Source organism: Syngnathoides biaculeatus, chromosome 3 (assembly GCF_019802595.1).
Source record: "Syngnathoides biaculeatus isolate LvHL_M chromosome 3, ASM1980259v1, whole genome shotgun sequence".
NCBI classification, from domain to species: Eukaryota; Metazoa; Chordata; class Actinopteri; order Syngnathiformes; family Syngnathidae; genus Syngnathoides; species Syngnathoides biaculeatus.
This window is the reverse complement of record NC_084642.1, coordinates 7,310,098-7,335,858: the sequence shown is the minus strand read 5'-3', so window position 1 is coordinate 7,335,858 and position 25,761 is coordinate 7,310,098. Positions and strand designations below refer to the sequence as shown.

The window sequence follows — 25,761 nt, the reverse complement described above, 5'->3', positions numbered from 1 at the left end:
CATTAAGGGTTTAAAAAATGTCACTTGCAATGAGTTTCTTGCAGCGCATTTTGGCCCCAAATGTTTGTCATTTGCATTTTTAAGGTCATGCCACACCATTTCAAAAAGATTCAGGTCAAGCGTTCGACTAGGCCCAACCAAAGTCTTCATTTTGTTTTGAGGAATTAGATTAAAAAAATAATTATTGGCTAATAAGTAACAATAACGACAATTTGATGCAAATATCCACTATCACATATGCGTAACAGTTGCGCAAGTTTGATGATGTTTCGGTCATGTGATCATCAAGTTGTCGAATGTGATTGGTTGTCACTCGAGAAGCCCCCTTTTGATTGGCTCGCTATCGAGGTTGCGCACGGTTGCCAAATAGCACAGAGGCCATTGGTCTTGGCTCTTATCTGCTGATGTACGGGGGGTGGGAGCGTTGCTTAGTTTTAAGCGTAGCTTTGTATGCTTAAGTTTAGGTTTGTTGTCCTTCTTACGACGCCTTTTATCGCTGTTATTCGTGACCGCACCTTCAGCGCGTTATCAACCGGAGCTACTGGCTTTGAGGCGATCCCCGGTTCACAGAAGCAAACATTGACGAGCCGGTTTCCTTTGCAGAAACACTAAAAAAGAAAGAAAGAAATGGGAGAGGAAGACGACCGACGTGTTGATGGTGAAGACAACTGCAAAACCCAAACAGATGATGTCCAGTATTACACATTAGAAGACATACGAGTGCACAACATGTGCAACGACACATGGCTCATCGTTCACGATAAAGTCTATGACGTCACGAGGTTCCTCGAAGAGGTAAGTCACCGCTTTAAAAGTGGACATTGGTATTTTTTTATTTATTTATTTATTTTTTGTAACTGCATTGTTACTTAACCGTGTTTCGCCTCGAGCATCTTCATTTCGGCTAAGGCTACTTCCTGGAATTCGCCGAGGATTCGCAGGGTCGTAAAGTGACGTTTGACGTCCATTGGCTATTTCCACTGCGCATGCGCGTCTAGGCGAGGTTACTGTCGGTCAAACTGTGCAGGTAAAAGTGCAACGTTGGTAGTGGACGTCCCGTTGCCTAAGCGACGCAGTTAATTATCGTTTAGAACTTGATTCATTATTTACAAGACATAAGTGTTAGTGTATTGATTTGAACTGAGTTTTAATAACGGAAATATCATCAAGCCAGATGATTATGGTAGGGTTTTTTTTCTGGATGAATTAAAGTGCCTTGTAAAAAAAATTACATACTTTGACAGAAGACTCAAATAGTATAATACACTCATACATGTCCATATTATTTGAGCTGCTTGTCCTCACAAGGGGCTGGAGCCGATCCCATGATCACAAATTACATTCTCCAGTTAATACTTTCAAAATTGAAATCTCGGTTTCATGAATGACCTTGTAACAACATGATTTTAACTTTTTTTATTTTTTTAATCTCTCCTGAAGCGGGACCTCAAAGGAATTTAATTGGACACTTCAGGAGCAAAGGACTGAAAAGCATTAATTGGACAGTCTAAATTGCCCCTAGGTGTGATTGTAAGTGCGGCTGTTTGTCTCGATGTGCCCTGCGATTGGCTGCCGACTAGTTCCGGGTGTACACCGCCTCCTGCCCGTTGACAGCTGGGATAGGCTCCAGCACTCCCAGCGACCCTTGTGAGGATAAGCGGCAAAGAAAATTGATGGACTGGAAACGTCTGCCTCCTTTAGTTTTTCATGTCGTGTGAGGGTCATTATTATAAAAAGCAGACTCCAGTCACCTGATTTGCAATACAATAACAGCCAATTAAATTAATTCCTTGTGGTAACTAGGCAGAAAAAATCTTCAATAGCTGAGACAAATTCCCAAATCATGGCCCATTTTATTATTTTTGTTTTTTTGTTGTTGTTTGTTTTTTTCCTGTCCTCTTAGCACCCGGGAGGTGAGGAGGTGCTGCTGGAGCAGGCTGGTGCGGATGCAACGGAGAGCTTTGAGGATGTGGGTCACTCCACAGACGCCAGAGAGATGCTGCAGCAGTTCTGCATCGGGGAGCTTCACATGGTAAGCAAGGCTCCCATTGGTGGGTTTGAAACGCGAGGGAGGAGGTGTGCAAAAACTCCACGCAAGAAGACCGCAGCCTTGTTTCGAATCCTGAAGCTCGGAACTTTGAGGCAATTGGACTGTGCCATTAATGTTAAATTTACTACTACAAATATTATTTTTCTCAGCCGATGCTGATTTTATCATCATATTTACATGATGCTTTCCTATCTGCTATTTAGAGGGGTCAATTACTTTCATGGCGCTCGTTACTTCTCGGCCACAATGTTAGGTACACCTGCACAATCTAATGAGATCAAATTATATCAAAACTCTGACTTTAGTTTTGCAGTCATTTGTCATTTTGTGAGATATTTGTATATCACTACCAAAAAAAAGTAATCATGTTAAACACTTCTCAAAATATCCATCCATTTTCTTAGCCGCTTATCCTCACGAGGGTCACAGGAGTGCTGGAACCTATCCCAGCTGTCAACGGACAGGAGGAGGGGTACACCCTGAACCGGTTGCCAGCCAATCGCAGGGCACATTGAGACAAACAGCCGTACTCACAATCACACCTACAGGCAATTTCGAGTGTCCAATTAATGTTGGATGTTTCTGGGATGTGGGAGGAAACAGGAGTGCCCGGAGAAAACCCACGCAGGCACGGGGAGAACATGCAAACTCCACACAGGCGGGTCCGGGATTTAACCCGGGACCTCAGAACTGCAAGGCCAACGCTTTCCCAGATGCCTCATCGTGCTGATAGTCAAAATAATTATTTTTAAAATGCAGGTTGTGTATTGATCACATTGAGTTATGCTGCTGTGCCTAATCTTGTAGCCAGTGTGTGTTGTGTGCACATTTTGTCATATTAATGCACCGATTGTTTGTGCAGGACGACAGAAGAAAAGAAAAGCCAAAGGTAAGGACGATATTCTCGTACCCTAACTTTGAAGAATGAAACATCATCTGCAAATGAAATTGCTTTTATTTTTCTGTTGTTGCCGCCGCAGGATGAGAACGGCAATTCAGGAGACGTGAGGTGAGTCATTCAACTTTCTGCCGTGAATTTGAATACTTTTATGTTCTTTCCCTGTGATTTTGCAAATAATTTAGCTTTCTTTTAGTTTGCACCAATAACGTACATAATTCTGGAAAAGGAAAATAAGTGCTTAAAGTACCGTAATGGATAGGTTTCCAATTACGCCATTGTTGTGTCTCGTAGAGGTCAGAGAACACATGTGATAGCTGAAGCCTGAATTTTTTTTTCTATCGTTAATTTATCTGATTGGTCGAAGGACTGTGGCGACAGCATTGGAAACCTACCCCGGCCTACAGAGTGCACCTGGTTTACAAGCCTCACAGAGTACATATGTAAAGGAAATACCATTTGGTACATACATACGCCGGAGCTGTGTAAAAGCCGCAAGTGCCCACATTGAAACCCGCATCGAAATATGAGATATTAACAAAAAAAGACGCTAGCACAGTGCTAGTGGTGCGCAAACGCTAGTGCTAACGTTAGCGCCGCGCTAACGCTATTGCTAACGCTGCACCAACGCTAGTGGTAACAGGGCCGGTTAAAATAAGACTTAACGGTACATATCACTGAGACACGCCAGTAACACAGCAGCAAACACGCTAGCGCAGCACTAACAAGCCGGTAAAAGTCACTTCCTGGGCACATATATTCTTCTTCTTCTTCATTTCCTTTTCCTTTCCTTCCACTTTTTTCATACCCCCCTACGGCAGTTAGGGAAAAAATGCACAAATTAGCCACAGCGCCGCATAAATTTCAGGGTTGAAAGCATGTAAAAAAGCCGCGGCTTGTAGGCCGGAAATTACGGTAGTGTGTTTGTAATGTATTTTTTGTATTTTTTTTTATCTCCACAACAGCAACTCTTGGACCACATGGATGATACCAGCCATTGTTGCGACCGTCATTGCCGTCTTGTATCGCTTCTACATCTCCTCTTGAGTGCCAAGGTCCCCCCCCCCCCCCAAACCCCCTCTCGTGCTTTTCATCTGGAGGCCTTGAAATGTTTGACCAAAACCACCTCGCACAGTTTATCCCTCGAACCGTTTGTATTCTTGGCAACCGGAGAAAGAAGGCGGCAGTTGTTCGTCTCCCGTCACGTCGAAATCCACCAATTCCAGGAAACGGGCAGTCGAGGAGAGACTTGATTAAACTCGCTGCCTCCAGATTCTTTTCCTCATTATCTTTCTTTTTTGCTTGTCTTTGTAATTGTTGTATTTAACTATGCATCCGTTTCACTCAGTTTGATCTGTGTTGATTCATTTGTTCATGCGTAAAGTAAAAAATTGGGAATTTCACACAGGAGGAAACAGCGTGAAGCTTTTTAATCTTATCATCTTTTCATCAGACTGACCACTTTTTTTCTTGCTCTTCTTTGCATTAAACCGAGAGGAAAAAAATATCACTTTCATCACTGCAACAGTCCAACTGTTTTGTGCAATTTGTTGCCTTCATCAAGATCATGTTTATGCATAACTGAATCATTGGCATTATAGTTTTTTTTTTTTTTTTACCTAGTTCCCTGAAAATAGTCCAATAAAATGCAAATCTACTTTTCAAGGAAGAATATAATATGGAAGTAGGATTAGACCTACTTGTCATGTATTTATGGCTGAAATGCGTATGCTCCAATAAAACAATATGGGCAAAAGGGGGCTCATTGCCTTGTTTCTTATTGAGCTCGATCTTATTACCAGTCCTCAATGTTTCCGGTGATTTGTTCCGGCAACTGTTTAAGTTATATCTATTGCATCGATTCGGATGGCGTCTGTCTCCAAAATAAAGGCAATTTTTTTTCTGGATGAATTACAGTACCTTGTAAAAAAAAATATATATATATATACTTTGACAGAGAACTCATTCTTACCTTGCATGTTGAAAATTTGTAAGGAAACCCGTTTCCAATGATCCATCCATTTTCTGAGCCGTTTATCCTCACGAGGGTCGCTTGGAGTGCTGGAGCCTATTCCAACTGTCATCGAACAGTACCCCGCGTACACCTTGAACTGGTTGCCAGTGAATTGCAGGGCACATCGAGACAAACAGCCGCACTCACAAGCAAAACCTATGGGCAATTTAAAGTGTCCAATTAATGTTGCATGTTTTTGGGATGTGGGAGGAAACCGGGGTGCCTGGAAGAAACCAGCGCAGGCACGGGGAGAACACACAAACTCCACACAGGCGGGTCCGGGATCAAACCCGGGTGCTCAGAACTGTGAGGCCAACGCTTTTTACCAGCTGAGGCACAGCGGCGCCCCTTGTCTATAATCCGATTAGCAAAAACCCACAGCAACATTTTTGATCCTGTACATTGGTGACATTTCATTTCATGATTCCATGTGATTTGCATGGACCACCTGTCCAATTGGAAATCCTTAATCTGGCACCATTTCATAAATGGGTATTATTTGCAGTTTACGCATAATCATACCACAAGCAGGAGTCTACATTTACTCTTTTATCTGCCGTCTCATGTCATTAAATGCCTGCTAAAAATATTGGGAGGAAGAAAAAAAAAAAAGTATTGAGCTTTGTTTTGATTCTGAGAGCCACGGATTCGAAAATGTCCGTAGGCAGGAATGAGTGTTTGATTGGTTGTTTGTCTGTGCGAGCCCTACGATTGGCCGGTGACCCCGCCAGGGTGTACTGGGCCCCTCACCCAAAGTCAGCTGGGATAGATTCCGCCCATCTCATCTTACGCAAATTGAAACGATGTACTTAAAACTGTGGACAAGATAGCTTGTGTAACGAATTTAAAAGCTTTTATAGATACAATTCTACGACACCTGAGTACACTGTATAAAACACGGGTGTCAAACACAAGGCTCAGGGGCAACACACGGCTCCCCTTCCAGTATTTTATGTGGCTCAGAGAAGTAAATCACATGCATCAACTTCCATACTTCTCAGTAAAATCTAAAAATTCTAATTGTTAAGGGTAATAAAGAATAATGTTAAAATATTGCAAGCATTTTTTTTTTTTGGTAACCAAACCCATTTATACATACTAACTCAGTTGTTTTCAAACTCGGGGGCTTGAAAAGTTAAGGTAACTGAACAAATCAATATCTTTGAATTCTGATTTCAAAACTAGTTATCGCTCAATTTCTTGTGTATATGTAATAACACGATGATGCAATTAAACTTTTACAGTACCTTGTATGAGTTTGCGGTCATAAACCCTAACTGCAATGTTTCCCGTGACAGAAACGAGCTCGGCACACCTGCGAGTCCCAAAGGCCGAAATGACCCCAATTATTGCAAAAGATGTCCGAATTCTTCCGCATTCTTTTTTTATCCATTGACAAGTAATCAGTGCGGCTCCACATTGTCACTCCCAACTGTTAATTAATCGCACAATTTGTTTCCCATCCCCGAGCGGCCGTGTAAATGGCATCTCTAATCATTACAGCCACGGGGCACGCGCAATGATTCATATTCTCTTATGTTCTTATTATGGGTGCTGTTTCTTTTCACTAGTCTTTAATTTAAAAGATGTCAATGACTGCACGGTGATGATTATTGACTTTAACCCGTTCATTTTTTTTATGCAACGGGCTATGACAAAATGTATCTTCTTTTCTTTTCACCTTGTCCCGTTAGGGGTCGCCACAGCATGTCATCTTTTTCCATCTTAGCCCATCTCCTGCATCTTCCTCTCTACCAACTACAGTCTTCATGTCTTCCCTCACAACATCCGTGAGCCTTCTCTTTGGTCTACCTCTCGCTCTTTTGCCTGGTACCTCCATCCTCAGCACTCTTCTAACAATATAGTCTCTCTCTCTCGCATCTGGACATGTCCAAACCATCGAAGTCCCCTCCCTCGAACCTTGTCTCCAAAACATCCAACTTTGGCTGTCCCTCTAATGAGCTCATATCTAATCCAATTCAATCTGCTCACTCCGAGCGAGAACCTCAACATCTTCATTTCTGCTACCTCCAGTTCTGCTTCCCGTTGTTTCTTCAGTGCCACCGTCTCTAATCCGTACATCATGGCAGGCCTCACCACTGTTTTATAGACTTTGCCCTTCATCCTAGCGGAGACTCTTTTGTCACATAGAACACCAGACACCTTCCGACAACTGTTCCATCCTACTTGGAGCATTTTTTTCACTTCCTTACCACACTCACCATTGCTCTCTGTATTGTTGACCCCAAGTACTGTATTTGAAGTCGTCCACCTTCGCCATCTCTTCTCCCTGGAGCTTCACTCTTCCCCCTCCACCCCTCTCATTCACGCACATATATTCTGTTTTACTTCGGCTAATCTTTATTCCTCTCCTTTCCAGTGCATGTCTCCACCTTTCTAATTGTTCCTCTGCATGCTCCCTGCTTTCACTGCAGATCACAATATCATCTGCGAACATCATGGTCCAAGGGGATTCCAGTCTAACCTCATCTGTCAGCCTATCCATTACTACAGCAAAGAGGAAGGGGCGGATCCCTGACGCAGTCCCACCTCCACCTTATATTTCTCCGCCACACCAGACTTGCGCATGCATTACCACTCTTTACGAACTTTGCCGTTCATCCAAGCAGATAGTCTTCTGTCACATAGAACACCAGACACCTTTCCTCCAGCTGTTCCAACCTACTTGGACCCGTTTCCTCACTTCCTTACCAGACTCTCCATTGCTCTGTATTGTTGACCCCAAGTATTTGAAGCCGTCCACCCTCGGCATCTCTTCTCCCTGGAGCTTTACTCTTCCCCCACCGCCCCTCTCATTCACGCACATATATTCTGTTTTACTTTTGCACTTTTCCAGTGCATGCCTCCATCTTTCTAATTGTTCCTCCGCCTGCGCCCTGCTTTCACTGCATATCACAATATTAATGACAAAATTCAAAATGAATGGATTGGGATATTCGATCACTTAAGCAAGGCAAATTGCTGAATAGACAACAATATTGCTCCAACTACAATATGGATTTCCCACTTTGCAGTTGTCTTAACGGCCGCTCTTTCACTTTGTATAGTGCTAGTGTCTGTGGGTATTTTTTATCCAGAACAACATTCCTGGGATCAGAAGTTCATGTTGGCTCACAATCCGTTCTAGCACACCCCAGAAGCACTAGAACAAATGTCAAACTTTGAACCGGAGTCAATGTGTAACTTCGTGACCTCAGCGCAGTGCGGTAGTGTTCATATCAACCGTTCAGGTTGCACTGCCATACTCAGACTGAACAAAAGGGGACACTATGAACTCATTGTGCTGCTGGAAAGAAATTCTTGAGCATATTCCATGCATGAAACGCAAATAGAGACAGCAGGTGGGCGCGCTGAATGCAAGCCTGTCACACATGGTTGAAATTATGTTACAGTGAGACGGTACCACCCCTTGTCCAAATAGCTAAATGCGCTATTGAAAGACAACATAATGAACATGGAGATACCGGGCCTTCGCCGTACAGTTTTTTTGTTCCCCCTCTCGTACCGCATTTGTGCTCATTACTTGCATCAAAGTCAGCAGGGACGGCCGTCCGGAATGACGCGTCCCTGTCAGAAAGCACCTGCGGGAGACGACGCAGCGCTCAACATAACATGAGAGCCCGTCAATTATTTCCACGAGAGGCGAGGCTGCTAATGCACATCAGTCCTGCGAGACCAGTCGCAGCAAAGATGGCAAATGACGGCAAAAACACTTAGTGACGCTGGACAAAAAACATGATTTCTTGAAAGGTCAGCTTTACAGCAACCATGCTTGCCATGATTAGGTTTTTTTTTTTTTTTTTACACAGACAAGTGTTAGGACGTTAGTTCACATTTGGCACTCGGGGACTCCGCAGATCAAGACGCACGGCCATGTCGAGAGGAGCATGACAGGTTTTCTGTCCTCTGAGAAATATCCCAGGAGTATTATAAAAGCTTTGACAACTGCCTAAAAGCTTCACTAAAACAAGGCCCGTCCCCCCCGAAGGACTGGAAGGTCGTTTAGGAAAATTCACATGCTTTCCTGCAGAGTCACCTTCAGTGTAACTTAAACTGCAATTTGGCAAACACTGCAACAAGATGAAAAGTGTTGTCGTAAACGCACAGTGCATGCAACAAATGTCATTTTCCACCATCGCATTTTTACATATTTTTACAGTTTGGTCTAGCAATATGCCTCCTACCACCCGCAGTGAAACTTTGCTTTCCATCTTTGCGGCCGATAACGTGAACCTCGTGGCTGTTGCTAGCCGTAGCCTTTAGCTGCACATCCTCGGGCGTGGAACACCGCACGTACGCCTCCTTCGCTGTCAATTCGTTGTCATCTTCGTTCGTTTTGTTTTTTTTTTCTCCGTAATGGCCGCATCACACCATGACGTTCTGGTTAACGTTCTCTGAACATTTCAATTTTTCATTCTATTTTTCAGCGTTCTCAAATGAGGATGACACATCTGGCGTGTGATTAACGTGTGTCTAACGCATGAATAACGTGTGTCTAAAGCACAAGAAGCGTGTAACAGCGACCAACTAAGATACCCCTAAAAACCATTAGCGTGTGCTAATGTGTCACTGGCACGCGATGAGCGATTTGTCAACGTTAGACGAGCGTGTTGAGCGTGTGACTAAACGGGTGAATAATGACAGAATAGCGTTTTGGTGGCGTGTAATTTTTAGTGGAACGGGAATGAAAACGTTGGAAATTTCATACTCACTTCAGTTGTTCTCGTGAGTTTGAAGTCAGCATCATGCCACCTAGACGACAAAAAGTTGGGGTGCGGACTTCAGCAACTAGCGCTGCAAGTAAGAATGCAAAGCAACGGTTTATATACCAATATGCGTGGACGTTCGGGAAAGGCACGAATGACGCTCAATGGACGCCAAAGGACGTTCGTTTGACTTTACTTACACGCTGTGTGCGCTACGGGATTGTTCAGTGGTCGTTGACAGGACGCCAGTGAGTCGTTCACTGCAAAGCAAATGACTAAGTAACAACCAAGTGAAGAGTTTGTTTTCAAAACGAGACATGGGCATTTTTTTCAGATTTACGAAACTCGCGTCAAAATTATCCATTCGGAGCTGGATAATTTTGGCACGAGTTTCGTAAATCTGAAAAAAATGCCTATGTCTCGTTTTGAAAACAAACTCTTCAAGTAAAGCTCGAATTACGACTGACTAACGATAGCCAAACGCGTGCAACGCTCGGCGAACCTTAGTAAAACGTTCGAGATGCTGGCGGCCGGTCTTGATCACAGCCTCGCCCTGCGTCAACCCCCCCCGCTCCAAATTTTCTCAACCGATTTACACGTTTCACAAAAATTACATTTTCAGCTGAAAAAACTCGGAATTGCGGGAATCCGCGGAAAATTCTCATCTGTGTCTCGACACAATCACAATTACACCACACTTGCTATATATGGGAAGTACGATACTGTAGCTCAATCTAATAATAACGAGATGATACTTGCTCTCGAGTTTCACATGTGGCTTCTTTCTTTATTCCTCACTCCGGCACAAGTGCCTCAATCACCTCTCTTAAGATAAAAGATCAAACAATAACCATAGCCAAAACGTGACATCACTGAAAAGTATCTATTGGGAGTAGTCAAATAGGTGCACACGCTCATATCAATGTATGATCTAATATTTGCATAAATGACCACAATATTTTAACTTTAAAGACAGAATATAGTAAATATTGAACAAGATTCAAACAGGTAAAAAAAAAAAAAAAGTTTGTGCGGATTTATTAAACTGAAAGCCATCATTAGTCCAATCTGATGCGACATGGCTGTAAAGAGACTGTTCACCGTTGCCTCTACTGAGCTCCAGCGTGAGGAAACGGGATTAAAAACGAGACTAAGAGCGCTCAGCCCAATACTAATGCCGGATAAAAGTTGACATTCCTCTCCTAGCTAGTGGAGCAGAAGGCAAATGATGCGGGAAACGTCCAACTCACAGGAGACCGTTGAGATGCATCTTGTTCTGCTGTACAGTAAAACATTTTTAATCCATCCATTTTCTTTGCCGCTTATCCTCACGAGGGTCACGGGGACTGCTGGAGCCCATCCTAGCTGTCGACGGGCAGGAGGCGGGGGACACCCTGAACTGGTTGTCAGCCGATCGCAGGGCACATGGAGACAGACAACAGTCACACTCACAATCACACCTAGGGACAATTTAGAGTGTCCAATTAATGTTGCACGTTTTGGGGATGTGGGAGGAAACCGGAGTGCCCGGAGGAAACCCACACAGGCGCGGGGAGAACATGCAAACTCCAACAGGTGGGGCTGGGATTGAACCCGGGTCCTCAGAACTGTGAGGCCAACGCTTTAACCGGCGCCAAACATTTTTAAATGATCAAAAATTTTAAGTACTGTTCCATACCCTCTAAATTCACATCGGTGACCATAACGTCCATTTTAAAATTGGCTACCAAACAACCAAAAGAGATAATCCTGTATGCTCATGTAGAAAATGTTCAGTATGGCATCGCATCACACAGACTTGACCTCTCAAAATGGGCCAAATTTTTTTTTTCTCAATATTGACATTATTAAAAAACATTCCTGTAAAAATGAGGCTGAAACAGTGTTTCACCGCTTTAAAGAGCAACTTCAATCTAATTGCGCACTCATCCACTTGCAAATTGGCATCCGTGACCTATCCAGCCATTTTTATTTGCAGTCCTTTTTCGAGGGGGGCTTTTGTAAAGGCGGAATTTTGGAAACGGCTTATCTCATTTGAAGGGGGCGGGTGTATTTAATGTTGCGACCAGGGTTTAAGGATTCAACATTTTGAGGATAGTGGAGCCCACACACCAGCCAGATTAAACCGAGTGAGTGATAAGATGGTCCCACTTCATATCACTCCACAATTGACTTTCTAATATTCCTCCACCTTTGGTGCTCATTAAAACAATGTACATTCTTCATAGATTATTAATACGGTGGCTTAACAGGAAACTTTCAATGCAGTTTGATTAAACTCTCAGAACTTTACTGAACTGTAATTTAAGAAAAAAAAAATCCTGAATTAATCTTTTTGCTATGAATCACAGTTGTCAAACTCAAGGCCCCGGGGCAATTTCTGGGCCACTGCATGATATTATGTGGCCCGCGGAGGCAAATCATGTGTATAAACTTCCATGATTTTTTTGTTCAAATCTGTACCAAAATTTCAAATTGTCATTCCATAAATGATAACGTTGAGCTATTACAAGCATTTTTGTTACCAAACAACAAATAGTTGGAAAACAATAATTGATAAATTTCATAAATTTCACATGTAAATATAATGAGGCAGTTAAAGATTTTTATTATTTCACAGCCATAATGGCCTTTGAGGGAAACTGCAAGTATAATCTGGCCCACGAGGAAAATGACTTTGACAACCGTGCTATAGAAGGAAGGGAAAATATTTACAGGATAAAGAAAAAATGCACACTTAACTTCCCTGCAATAACAAAAGCAACAAAAACAGAATAACAGCAATCAGTTAGCTCGGAACTCTGCCAAGGCCAAACTGTTAGCAAATATGTTTATTGTTTATGTTGCATTCAGGATAATGCTAATTTCCTTCAAACTCTGTGTTAGGATGGCGCACAGGCCACGGATGAAACATTTCAATGTTGGTTTAGAGCCAATTTTTTTTTTCTTTTTTAACAGTTGGGTCTGCGTGTGGCACTTTGCCCCAAGCTAATAATTCTTTTTTTTTTTTGCTTATGTTGTCGCTATAAAAAGAACCTGCAAACACGGCACTATTTTGTAAGACACAAACTTTGCAGTTCACACAGTTCAAAAGGCATAATGCTTTATTTCATTTAATCATTCACAAACAAGTTCATCCCTTATTTTACAAACAAAAAATAATTTAAACAAAAATCTCACGTGTAACCGACATATTCTGGAACGCACAACATATTACACCTTTGTAAAAAAAAAAAAAAAAAAAAAAACCACGTTTCCTTGCAACAAGCAACGTTCAGACCAGACGCGACACCTCGCCGGCGCCGGCGGCGCACATCTGATGGACAGATGAGGAACCTCACAGGAAGAACAAACAACCCCACAAGTTATCAAAGTTATCTTCCGGCAGCACACCCGCCGGTGACCTTTCCGCGGTGTTGCCGCTTAATTACTTTTCTCCTTGCATACACTCAAACGGCGCGACTGAAAGGTTAACCTCGCCCAGCTGTTATGTGCCAACGTCTTCCATTCTCATGTTTAAAAAAAAAAAAAATAAATGATGAACAGGTGGATGGCAAAGATCCTTCAAAAGCGCTTGCAGTCACACGCACATCCAAATATGTCAATGGATCGACGTCTGCGGAATATGACTTTAAAATACTCATTTAGCAATGTATAATAAAGACAGTTGGGATATGAGGTGAGCGGACTAGGCTGGAGCGTTACTCTAAAATTACTAAAAAGGTGCTTTAAGAGGTGTTCACTGACAGTGCGTTCGAATCCTTGCAACAGTGTGGGGTGGCAAAAAAAAAAAAAAGACCCAAAAAAAAAAAAATAATAATAATCCACAGGATTTAAACAAGACAGTCTTTCGACTGCATGTTCATAAAACAAAATAAAAAAATACATTCAATTCTATTTTACAGTGCATATCTGCAATTATTAAATACACGCCGTCGTAGCCCGGCGCCAGCGTCCGAGCGTTTGCACATCGACTCGATTCCCCCTCCAAATTAATTAACCGGTGAAGTAGCTTCAGTCACATAAAAAGGCGCTCTTCCACCTCTTCCACGCGCTGCTCTTCGTGAAAGAGCTTCTAGGCCAAGGTCGTCAGCGTGCAGGTGGAGGAAACGCTGGAAGAGCGCTCGTGGACGCCGTTGTCGTAATACAGAAATCCCGAGCCGAACGGAACCTCCGAGGGCCTGCAGCATCCCAGAGTGTCGACGAGCGCCGGGCAGAGCGTCAAGGCAAGTCTGTGCATGATGAGGTGGAATTTCTGACGGAAGCTTTTGTTGATCCAGAAGTAGAAGATGCAGTTGAGGAAGCCGTTGGACGTTGGCAGCCAAACCACAACAAATTCAAGCCACTCTGGCACCGAGCTACCCGACAGCGCTAGGGTAGAAAACAACACCAATGAGCAAACGCACAAAATATGCTCTATAAATATCGACGCCGTCCAGATATAATGCCCCAAGTCATTTTGGGACAAAATTTATTATAGTTTGCTTCAACCACTTCATGATTCTAAAAATCAACTACATAGGTCAGTTGAAAGGATTACCAAATCCTACCCACGCAGTATAGTTATATATTTTATGTTGTTTTTTTTTTTAATGTTGCTTTCTCAAATCACTTTGACCAGTAGTGTAGTGACAATATAAAAAGGTCCAGAAGTTCAGTGGTGACTTAAATGAAAAAATGTCCTAATTTTCACATTTTTCAGGAGACAAGCCATCGCTCAGCCGATTCTTTTTGCTTTGATATACTAGGAAATCGGCACCAAGTGATTATTTCAGATGCGAGGAGCTTTTTAGCTTCAAACATGCTGTATCAATTATCCACACATTTTTAGTATTTGTGGTCTGGCCTTGTCCCTACTCCAAGGAACCGCAGGGGTCGAGTGTATTCCGATTAACTTGTATTGGATTTGTTTCGTACAGAATGACATTTTAAAAAGTTTGTTGGCGAAAAAAAGATTTGAAATGAGATCAAGTTTTGCAAAAGTGGAATTTTCATGATTCATGAAATATTTAAAGGCTCAAAACTACAGTATTTGGTTCACTGACTCGAGACGTAATTTGCCAGGTATGGTACATTGCCATTCTACTTCAAGGGCAACTAAAAATAAAGAGTTGTTATCCATCTATCCATCCATCCATCCATCCATCCCTTTTCTACCACTTTTCCGGGTCAGGTCGCAGGGTAAGTAGCTTCAGCAGGGATACCCAGACTTCCCTTTCCCCAGCCACTTCTTCCAGCTCTTCCGGAGGGATCCAGAGACGTTCCCAAGCCAGCCGAGAGATATTGTCTCTCCAGCGTGTCCCGAGTCGTCCTCGGGGTCTTGTTCTGGTGGGACATGTCCGGAACACCTCACCAAGGAGGCATCCGGGAGGCATCTGAATCAGATGCCCCAGCCACCTCATCTGGCTCCTATGAATGCGGAGGAGCAGCGGCTTGACACTTTCCCAGATGACCGAGATTCTTACCCTCTCTTTAAGGGAGAGCCCGGACACCCTGCGGAGGAAACTCATTCCGGCCGCTTGTATCTGGGACCTTTTTCTTTCGGTCATGACCCACACCTCGTGCCCATAGGTGAGGGTAGGAACGTAGGTCGACTGGTAAATAGAGAGCTTCGCCTTTCGACTTAGCTCCCTCTTTACTACTGTGTTTCTTTCGGCTTGTCGCCACAGCGTGTCATCTCAGATGAACGCATATATATGTTTGGCACAATTTTTACGCCGGATGCCCTTCCTGACGCAACCCTTCTCAGGGAGTGGAGGCCCCAGTGGGATACGAGCCCACAACCCCTGGTTTACCAAACCAGTGCTCCAACCACTGAGCTACAAGGCCTCTAGCTCCCTCTTCACTACAACGGACCGATACAAAGTCCGCATCACTGCAGACGCTGCACCGATCAGTCTGTCGATCTCCCGCTCCATTCTTCCCTCACTTGTGAACAAGACCCCAAGATACTTGAACTCCTCCACTTGGGCAGGATCTCATCCCCAACCTGGAGAGGCCACACAACCCGTTTCCGACCGAGGCCCATGGTCTCAGATTTGGAGGTCCTGGTACTCATCCCAGCCACTTCACACTCTGTTGTTCCCTTTGTTTTATTTCAAATCCACTGTGGGAGTGGACAAAGGTAAAAACATTGTTGAGGAAAAGACACCGTAAATCGCCTTCAACGGCACAAACAATCAGTCCAAAGTCTCAAATAAGGTGGAAGAAAGAAAAGAAAAAAAAAACTTTAAAAAGGTAATCATTCAAACGGCAGGCATACATTAAAGACTGAGCTTTGCAGGGATTTTCCTGGATATCAGATGGACGGCAAGCATATTTGGAAAAGGCTTTTAATTTCTAAAAATACTCTGCAGTAAGACCACATTCAGTCTTGATTACAGCATGAGAGCGAAATGGCCGAAGTTGGTGAAAACATTTCCAAAAATCCACAACTCATAAGAATTGGCCTTAAAATCAGTGTATTTATTCATGCCCAGGCAAAATGAATCGTTCAAGCAAGTGACGCAACTGGAGATATAAATGTGAAAATTACGACTTACAAATCAAGTAATCCAAAACCAGCGTAAGGTGAGAAATTTTAGAAAAGACCTTTTTTCCCCCTCTTTAAAAGTGAATGTCACTTCCACTCGCCACATTTACTCGTAAAAAAAATTCCACCGGCTCGAATGAAATACTATGTCCGTGGTAAAACCATGAAATTAAAGTTAAAAGAAAGTTTTGTCTTCTCAGGCTGCAGGAGAACCCACATGAGTCATACACTCGTCAATACCTAAAAGCACTTGAAGATAAACTATGATCCAACAGTCACAAGAGCAAGAAGTTAAAATAGTGCCCAAAATATCAGCATCTGCAAATAACCGAGAAGCTTACGGGAATAAGTGGCGTGAGTTCAGTAAGGAGCACGACTTGGTAAAGCGTCACGTGATCAGATGAGATTCAGACTGACCTTGTTGCAAAGTAATTTTTGGGGATTTTTTTTTTGCACGTGCCCGTTTTTTCTTCCTGCGGAAACCCGTTACTGTATTACTTAATTGACCTGAAGCTTATTCACAGCCACCGACATCAGGCAGACGTAACATTTTGCCTGAAGACAAAATAATTCAATCCGCTAATATATTTCATAGTATAAAAAGCAAGATCATGAAAAATGACGATTCGGTCTGATCAAACATTTGAGTGATACACAACCGTAAATACAGTAAGTGAACAACAATTACAATATCGTGTTGACTTTTTTTTGTTTTTACCTCAACTAAGCAAATTGTGACACTCCCAATTTTTTTTCCTGTAACTGCGACTAAGTTCTATTTTTTATTGTAGTACATTTTTCCTCAACCCCCCCAAGCAAGAATAAATACAAATTGTATACTTTAGATCGCCTCGACATCTGAAGTAGTTCAGGATAGATAGATAGATAGATAGATAGATAGATAGATAGATAGATAGATATAGATAGATAGATAGATAGATATAGATAGATAGATAGATAGATAGATAGATAGATAGATAGATAAGCTACAACTAGTGGAGACACTCCTTGTGTTGTTTTTTTTAATCATATACTTGACTCAAAGATGACTCTGAAGAATATTTGACATTGCCTTTAAACTGGATCTAACTAGATTGTGCAGTAGTAAAACAAAGTTTGCCCGTTAACCCGGGGTAATTCTAGGATGGCAGGTATAGAGGTCGTGACGTCACCATTTTCACGGCGCCATATTGCCGGGCAAACAGAGCCGCTCGACAATGTGGGAGACATTGAAACGGAGGAGAATATTTACAATACCCGAGACCTGTTGTGCGGTCGCTTGTCACAACAGACGTGACATGTTCAAAATAGATCATTCTATGGAATACCAGCTGAAAAGACCAGAAAAGATCGATGGATTTTGGCAATTAAACGTGACGGATGGTGCCCAACCAAAATACACACACGCCTGTGTAGCGATCACTTCATTTCAGGTAGGAATTATTAATATTACTCAAATTACCGAGAAGTATTTATAATGCAAAGTTGGCTCATTTGAGAACAAGGCGTATTATTAAAAAAAAAAAAAAAAAACTGTCGCAGAGAGGTTTACAGAGGTTAAGTGTGACCGCAATCGCTTCCGTGTACGTTCCGTGGCGACGACACCGTTCCCCCCACCCCATCATAGTTAATGAATGTGAGTTTGTGTGAAACCATGGGTCATTTATTCAAACATTGGTATTTGTATTGAATACGAGATGAAAAGATGGATAGATTCCGGCAAAGGTTAACGTGCCGCCGAACACACTGAGCCGAAAACCCATCTGTATGTGGGATTTATTCCCGATTGGGAACAGATCCAGCAACTAAGTATTTGTATGCATCCAGACTTTTATACGCTTAAGTTTTCCGTGGAAATCTTGGTGGCTTACTCACCAGATCCGTGAGTAGATCCAGTTGTTCAAGACAAGCGGCAGTCCAATTTCTTATTGGCGAAAACATCGACTTCGGAATTAAAAAACTGGTCCTCTATGCCAAGTTTATCTAATTTTTCCCCGTTTATTTTCACCGTCTAAATGTCTTACCAAAACAGACGAGATTCTGGGCGTCGTGCTATAAAACATATTTTCGTGTCGTCTCCAACATTGAGCAATGCTTAGCTTGACTGGCAATATGGCGAGGTAAACAAAAGTCACGTGATTTTATAACGTCGGTGCACTAGCTTTATAGGAGTGCTGGGTTCATTATACCCCCCCCCCCCAAAAAAAGCCTAGATACGCTCATGGTCATAGATAAATGGTGCTTACCGTTGTAGATCATTGCCGCCATGCACGGCGTCCAGCAAGTAAAGTAGGCGGCCATGACGGGCACCAGAACCCTGGAGGCCACGTTGTGCCTCCTGCGATGCGCGCGCTCGAGCCGGCGCAGTTTGCGGCTCTGCCTCCGGGCGGCGCACCACACGCGCAAGTTGGCGTAGGTCATGACCGCCGAGCACGGGAAGAAGATGACGCAGGCCAAGCTCAGCGAGTAGCCCACGTTGGTGGAGTAGGACGGGTTGCAGACCAGCGAGGCGGTGGAGAAGTGCACCTGGATGATGCCGTCCGGGAAGCAGATGGGGGCCAGGAGACACGGCGGGAAGCACCAGGAAAAGGCGATCAGGAGCAGGGTCCGTCTTCTGGTCATCATGGACGAGTACTTGAGCGGGTACAGCACCGCCACGTACCTCTCCAGGCTGATGGCGGCCAGCGTGTACATGCACGTGGAGTACACGGTGGCGTTGCAAAAGGCCACCACGTGACACAGCTGGTCGGGCCCGTCGGTGTAGTCCTTGAGGAGACTCACCCACAAGTTCAAGGGCATGACCAGCAGCCCGAAGGCGGAGTCCGCCGCCGTCAGGGACAGCAGGAAGTACCGGGAGCTCCTCGACCAGCCGGCCACGGACGACGTGATCACCAGGAGGACCGCGATGTTGCCCAAGGTGATCATCACCCCCAGGACGATGATGACGCTCACCTTGACGGAGCGGTGCTGCAGCTGCGCCACCCTTTGGGGGTCGAGGTCAGCGCCGGACAGGTTCAGGGACGCGTTCATGGTTTCCTCACGGAGACATTTTGCAGGCGAAGCGTCCCCCCCCCCACCACCACCACCACCCAGGAAAACAGGAGAGGAAAAAAAAAAGGTGCTGCGTTCAAGAGCAGGAGGGAGCCCTGCAGCTTCCATGCAACTATTTGCACAATCAGCTGCACACCTGAGCCAATTAGTGCAGGGCTGCGTCAACCTGCCTCCCAAAATCACAAGCAGCGAACTTCACATTTCCACATTATCTTCAATTTGGCACCACAAATCATTTTTGGTGAGTGTCCTAAAAGACAGGATGAACACAAAAACATTCCCATCGAACCAATCTTTGCCAAAGCACCGCTTTGACCTAAAATCTGATCTTCGACAAAAAAGAGCCCGTTTTATTCAACCCAAAACGGATCTGTGCAGGATTCTGTTTCAGGAACAGCAACACACCTTCATTGCACGTCCCAAAACCATTGAATTGTTCTGTGTCACTATACAATGCTGACATTAATGCACGAACAAAGATCCATCCATCCATTTTCTTAGCCGCTTATCCTCATAAGGATCGCCGTGGGGTGCTGGAGGCTATCCCAGCTGTCAACGGGCAGGAGGCGGGTACACCTTGAACTGGTTGCCAGCCAATCGCAGTGCACATCGAGACAAACAGTCGCACTCACAATCACACCTAGCGGCAATTTAGGGTGTCCAATTAATGTTGCATGTTTTTTGGAGGTGGGAGAAAACCCACACAGGCACCGGGAGAACATGCAAACTCCACACAGGCGGGGCCGGGATTGAACCTGGGACTTCAGAACTGTGAGGCTAACACTTTACCAGCTGAAACACCACGCCGCCATTAACAAAGATATTAATACAATTAGTAAATAACACTTCCCCCCCACACACACACAAAATAAGTGCAATATTATGCAAAGGCACACTGGTTTGGAAACCTATGCTCGTCGAGTTCAGGATTTTGTACTGGCGCGTAAACTTTCAGAATTTCCCTTGATTAGCCCCAATAAACACTTGTGAGGATTTTTCTTATTAAAATCTTCATAAGTTGTATATAACCAATTGTATGTGTGTGGTGCGCTTTTAACACGACCAAAGACAGACTGATTCTGTTCCACCACGATCTAGAATCCAGTCCTACAACACAAACTAAGCATGATCCCCAAAAAAATAGTAATAATAAAGAAAAAAACATCACAAGATGCAACACGGACGAGGACACATGAGAGGAGGGAGTAATGGCGGTTTGGGGACTTTTTTTGTTTGTATACAATACATAATACTTAACATTATCAATTCTGATCATATGCATATATAATTATATTATATATATATATATATTATATTTCGAAAACTATTATTGGGACCACCGAGTAACCTGATTGGATAATCAAGCATTTGTGTAAGGAAAAGGACAAAATCGTGACATAAACAGCCTGTGCCAATTTCCAGATTACCAACAAAAAAGTCTTTGATGCTGCACTACTACAGTGGCTATTCAAAGTCTACACACCCCGGTTCAAATGCCAGATTTTTTTGGGGATATAAAAAAAATTGAAATAATTTAAAAATGTTTTGCACCGTTAAACTGACCGACAACCAGTAGAACTCTAGGGGAAGTAAAATATAAAAAGAAAGAATGTGGTTGCATAAGTGGACACACCCTCTAATAATTGGGCCTCTGGTTGTGTTCACAATTCATCACATTTAAAGTCATGTTAAATGGTACAAATCTGCTAATATTTGCATTAGTTTTGATTTACCTAAACAAATTTCAGCTTTTCCTGACTTTTTATTTGCTTTTGAAGTCTGAAGGTTTTGTGCTTGTTAAAATTCTTCATAATCCTCTCCAAATTGACTAAGGTCCCTATTCAACCTGGTGAAAAATTGCCACAAAGCATGATGCCAGGAATACCACGCTTCATTACAGGTACGGCATTTTTGGGTGATGAGCAGTGTTGTGGTTCACGACAAACATATCTTTTGGAATTATGGCCAAAAAGTTCAACCTTGCTTTAATCGGATTATATAAAATCTCCCAAACATGTCGGAAAATGTGCTATAAGAGACCGCCCACGCTTTTGCAGCCACATTATTTTTTTTTTATTTTCCTGTCTCCAACAGATTTCTTAAAAATGTAATTTGTCGGACTGGTTATAGGTCACACTAGTGGTGGAAAACGTTGCGAAACTTTTATTTCACAAACCTGACATTCAAACAGAGGTGTGTCAACTTCTTGGGTTCACTGTAAATGATGGCCGCCAGCCGCTCACCTCCCACAAACCACGGCGCGAGACGGAGCACGAAGAATGATCCCGACTTCCCAATTTGTGACAGCCAGGTGATTAAAGAGGATATATGCGGGCTTTCTCTGAACACTGTCGGCCAAATCCCTGCGCCCGCAGGCAGGCGTGGTAAGGGTAATGTAAGCCAGAATTGATCACGTCCTCAGATACAAACCGTGCAGCGCCACGCGTGTCAATGTGGCAATTTAATGTGAAAAATCCTGTTTATCTTGCTGGGTGCGCGACACCCCTGGAAATTGCTGTGATGTATATTGAAGGGATATTTTGAAAGTGAGTTGATGTTAAATGCATATTGCACTTCATGAAAAAATCCAGTCATGACAGGAATAGAATGAAAAGCATTAAGAAGTTTTTGCCCAGATTTTTGCTACGATACAGTGGACATTGTGCCGCTCCTTCTTGTGTCCGCAGCCTGTCCACTTGGGGGCAGTATAGAAGCTGTTGCTGTTATAATGTAACTGCCAGGCGAACCTTGCATTACAGTGAACATGGCCGACAATGTATTGTTCGTCATACAATCCACAGTGGTAACTTTGTGAAATAAAATCCACTCTACTAACCTTGACTGACACGTTAATACAAGCAGTAGCAAATCTAAAGTTTGAAGCAATTCTAAGTAAAGAGCAATGTCTAGCTAAGATGTATTTGCTGGATAATCTCTTTTTCATTTAATTATATGTAAATATGTCATATTTGAGTCATTTGATGTTTAGTTTTGCAGTAAACTTCAACTAGCGGTTGCATAAAACCCCTTAAAGCAGGGGTGCTCAATAGGCAGTTTGGGTCGATCGCAACAGCGGGCCGAGAAAAAAAAAAAAGACAGCCGTATTTTTCTGACCTTTACCTCACCACGCATGTGCAAACGACGACACTTAGTACAGGAAAACACACTACTCGGCGAGTTCCCCCCTATTTTAAGCCCTCGCTGAAATAAATATCCATCCATTTTCTTTGCCGCTTATCCTCACGAGGGTCACGGGGAGTGCCGGAGCCAATCCCAGCTGTAAACGGGCAGGAGGCGGGGTACACCCTGAAGTGGTCGCCAGTCAATCGCAGGGCACATAGACACAAACAGCCACACTCACAATCACACCTCGGGGAAATTTGGACTGTCCAATTAATGTTGCATGTTTTTGGGATGTGGGAGGAAACCGGAGTGGCCGGAGTAAACCCACGCAGGCACGGGGAGGACATGCAAACTCCACACAGGTGAGGCCGGGATCGAACCCGGTTTCACAGAACTGCGAGGCCAACTCTTTACCAGCTGCTCCACTGTGCTGCCGCTTAAATAAATATGTTTTGCATTTTTTGTAGTGGGTAGATCTTTGTAACTTGGTCACTCCATCCCGTTGATCGCGAGAGGCTGGCTGGTTGAAAAGTAGATCTTGGGGTAAAAAAAAAAAAAAGTCTGGGCACCCTTGCGTTAAAGCCTCCCTTTTAAAGAATTCTTCATCTGCCAAACTGCCGCTTGTTGTGAAATGAGTTGAGTTGAGTTGAGTTTTGCTCACTTGTCAAAGCCAAAACAGAAAGAAAGAAAAAGAGAAGAGGGGCAAATGAATTGCTTGTGTCTGGACTAAGTCGGGCCCCTCGTCTAGTAGGTAGCACCGAACTGCAGAGCGCGTGGGATTTAAGGCCACATAGGGAAATACAAAAGTGTATGCCGCATTGCTATGCATACAGCGTATTGTACTGCATAGTGCCCTTAGGCACTGCTTTACAATCAGGATCCCTTGGGGATACCTGACAGCTACGTGCTTTTTGACATATTACTTTCTCACGGTTCTAATGAGCGCTGTTTGCCCAGTGTCCAACATGAGGCGTAGACGAAGAGAAGTTTTCAAGGAGTTGGCCTGTTAGACTCTTGCCTTGGGATTCATTTTCTTATCTCACATCCCCGACTGGATTCTGTTTCCTTTTTTCATGTTATGAAAGGCTGAAGAAGCATCAATTATCTGATGCTACAGTATATTCCTTGTGACTCGTAAAATTCATGCTGCTGAACACATTTGTAAACATTCCATCCATCCATCTATCCATCCATTCTCTGAGCCACTTATCCTCACGAGGGTTGCGGGAGTGCTGAAACAGATCCCAGCACATGGGCACATGGAGACAGACAACTGTCGCACTCACAATCACACCTAGGGGCAATTTAGAGTCTCCAATTAATGCATGTTTTTGAGATGTGGGAGGTAAACTGGAGTAGCTGACGAAAACCCACACAGGCACGGAGAGAACATGCAAACTCCACACAGGCAGGGCCGGGATTTGAATCCTGGTCCTCAGAAGGGTGAGGCCAACACTCCAACGAGTTGTTCCAACGTGCTGCTTGTAAACCTCCCATGTTCACTAATTTAATTAACAGTTGATAGATGCTTTTTTTTTTAAACTTTTACTGTATATATTGTATATTTTAATGTTAATTATTTAAAATATCTGCCTTAGACACCTTGTTGTCAATATCCTTTGGCCCCCTGAAAAGAAATGCCATTAGTTGCTAACTACTACAACACACAACATCTCACACACACAGATTTGGAAGGACTTTTTCAATTTGAATGACAAAAATAAACAAACAGAAACCTCCAAAGGCAAAAGCCCCAAATATCACAAAATCAAAACCTACCAAGAGTGGCATAAATAAGCATGGAGTAAATCCATTATGGCTAATATTTAGCTTGGAAAACAACAAAGAAGTTTGGTAATCTGCTGTCAACTATATTAACATGTCCGTGTGCGTTATTTTTTTGTTTTTACAATGGAGATTTATTGAGAAATTGATTGGGGAGACAAAAGGTAAAAGAAAGGACACCAACACAAATAAAGATGTTATGTTACACTGAAGTCTGGTTTTATACTGAAGAGCAGTGGTGCTACACCCTGTAATCGAGGGAACCAGACCGTACAGAACAAGAAAGGATAGCACAGGAAAAGGATAAGAATAGAAAAGGGACAGGGGAGTGAAACTGGAAGTGCAATTGGTGTGTGGTAGGTGTGGCTATGTAATACCTCAAAATATCAAATATCGTTCAAAATGCTCTAAAACAGCTAGCAATGTGGAGAACTCTGCTTGGAAAACAGTTGGCAGTGAACGACTAAGACCCTTTCACAAAGAACTGAGCACAGTGCCAATCCATTCTTGTTGGATGAGCATCCACAGCGCAAGGGTCCAAAGTCGAGTTGTTGAGGTTGCCGGGACGTGGACTGTGTGCAGTGCTAGGTGATGACATTTTGGCACATCCAATTGGTGAGATGGTAGTGCAGTGGTTCCACAGTGAACAACTACCGACAATCCTAAAGCTCTTCCAGATGCTGCTGTGCTGTTAAAATATGGAAGGGCTTGTCCCCCCCACCCGCCCTTCTTATTAGAAAAGCCAGAGCCTTTTGTTGAAAGAGTGCTAACTATATATTGCAGAGCTGCGGGCGGCTTTGTCCAAAGCTGCGGGAAAAGGCATCAGGCTACTTCCTGTTGGTCGCTTGGCAACCAGATCCAAAAACGTCCAAGTGCAGTGACTCATTCATTCATTCATTCATTCATGAATGTATCTGTTTACTTGTAGCCTTTTTTTTTTCCTGGGATAAAAATCTTTCTCTCTGCCTTTTTTTGTTCTTCCAGGACCGAAAGAGATCGCCTACTGTATGTTTTTTGTGTCGGCAGCACATGTGGGCGTGCGCGCAAGCAGGTCTTGCCTGCAAATATAGCGATCCCAAGGCGAGCGCGGACACAATCGAGAGACGGAGCTGATGTATTGGTACATGCTTGCAATTGAATATCCTGTGGGTGGGTGGACTCCTCCGCAGGCCACCCACTCACTGCGTGCAGAGCTTTCCGGTGTGGAGGACGGTAGCCATTGATTTGATTTGTCTGTGTGTGCGCACACTCGTGAGAGAGGGAGTGTTTGTGTGGGCAGCAGCAGCGGTATCTAATTCGGCCAGCGCCGCTTGATGGATGATGTTTTGGAGGGATTGTGAGGCGGCGAGTTTTTGATGGCCGATTGATGAAAAGCTGACAGGTTGTCTCACTGATAACAGGACGCCGCCAACTCAGGCAACAAACAAAAACCTTCAACATCTCGTGCGTCTTTACACCCATCGGTACTCGGCTTGGAATTTTAAGTCAGAGCATCCTGACCAAAGTTGGTGAGACGCCAACTACTAAAATAGGCTAAATACCATGAAAACCTGTGCACTTTTTCATTTACAATTCTTGCTA

General features: G+C 43.6%; 2 protein-coding genes across 2 annotated transcripts; one reads left to right on the top strand and one right to left on the bottom strand.

The window, feature by feature from the left end:
• Window positions 1-343: 343 nt before the first annotated feature.
• Window positions 344-4,353, top strand: LOC133498413 (cytochrome b5). Its single transcript, XM_061815186.1, has 5 exons — window positions 344-795; window positions 1,904-2,032; window positions 2,913-2,939; window positions 3,031-3,059; window positions 3,914-4,353. The coding sequence occupies exons 1-5, from the start codon at window positions 628-630 to the stop codon at window positions 3,993-3,995; spliced, it is 435 nt and encodes a 144-aa protein (XP_061671170.1). The 5' UTR covers window positions 344-627; the 3' UTR covers window positions 3,996-4,353.
• An 8,187-nt stretch (window positions 4,354-12,540) lies between these two features.
• Window positions 12,541-20,555, bottom strand: zgc:162592 (uncharacterized protein LOC561993 homolog). Its single transcript, XM_061813976.1, has 2 exons — window positions 18,468-20,555; window positions 12,541-14,060 (listed from the first exon to the last, which is right to left on the bottom strand). The coding sequence occupies exons 1-2, from the start codon at window positions 19,378-19,380 to the stop codon at window positions 13,765-13,767; spliced, it is 1,209 nt and encodes a 402-aa protein (XP_061669960.1). The 5' UTR covers window positions 19,381-20,555; the 3' UTR covers window positions 12,541-13,764.
• Window positions 20,556-25,761: the final 5,206 nt, after the last annotated feature.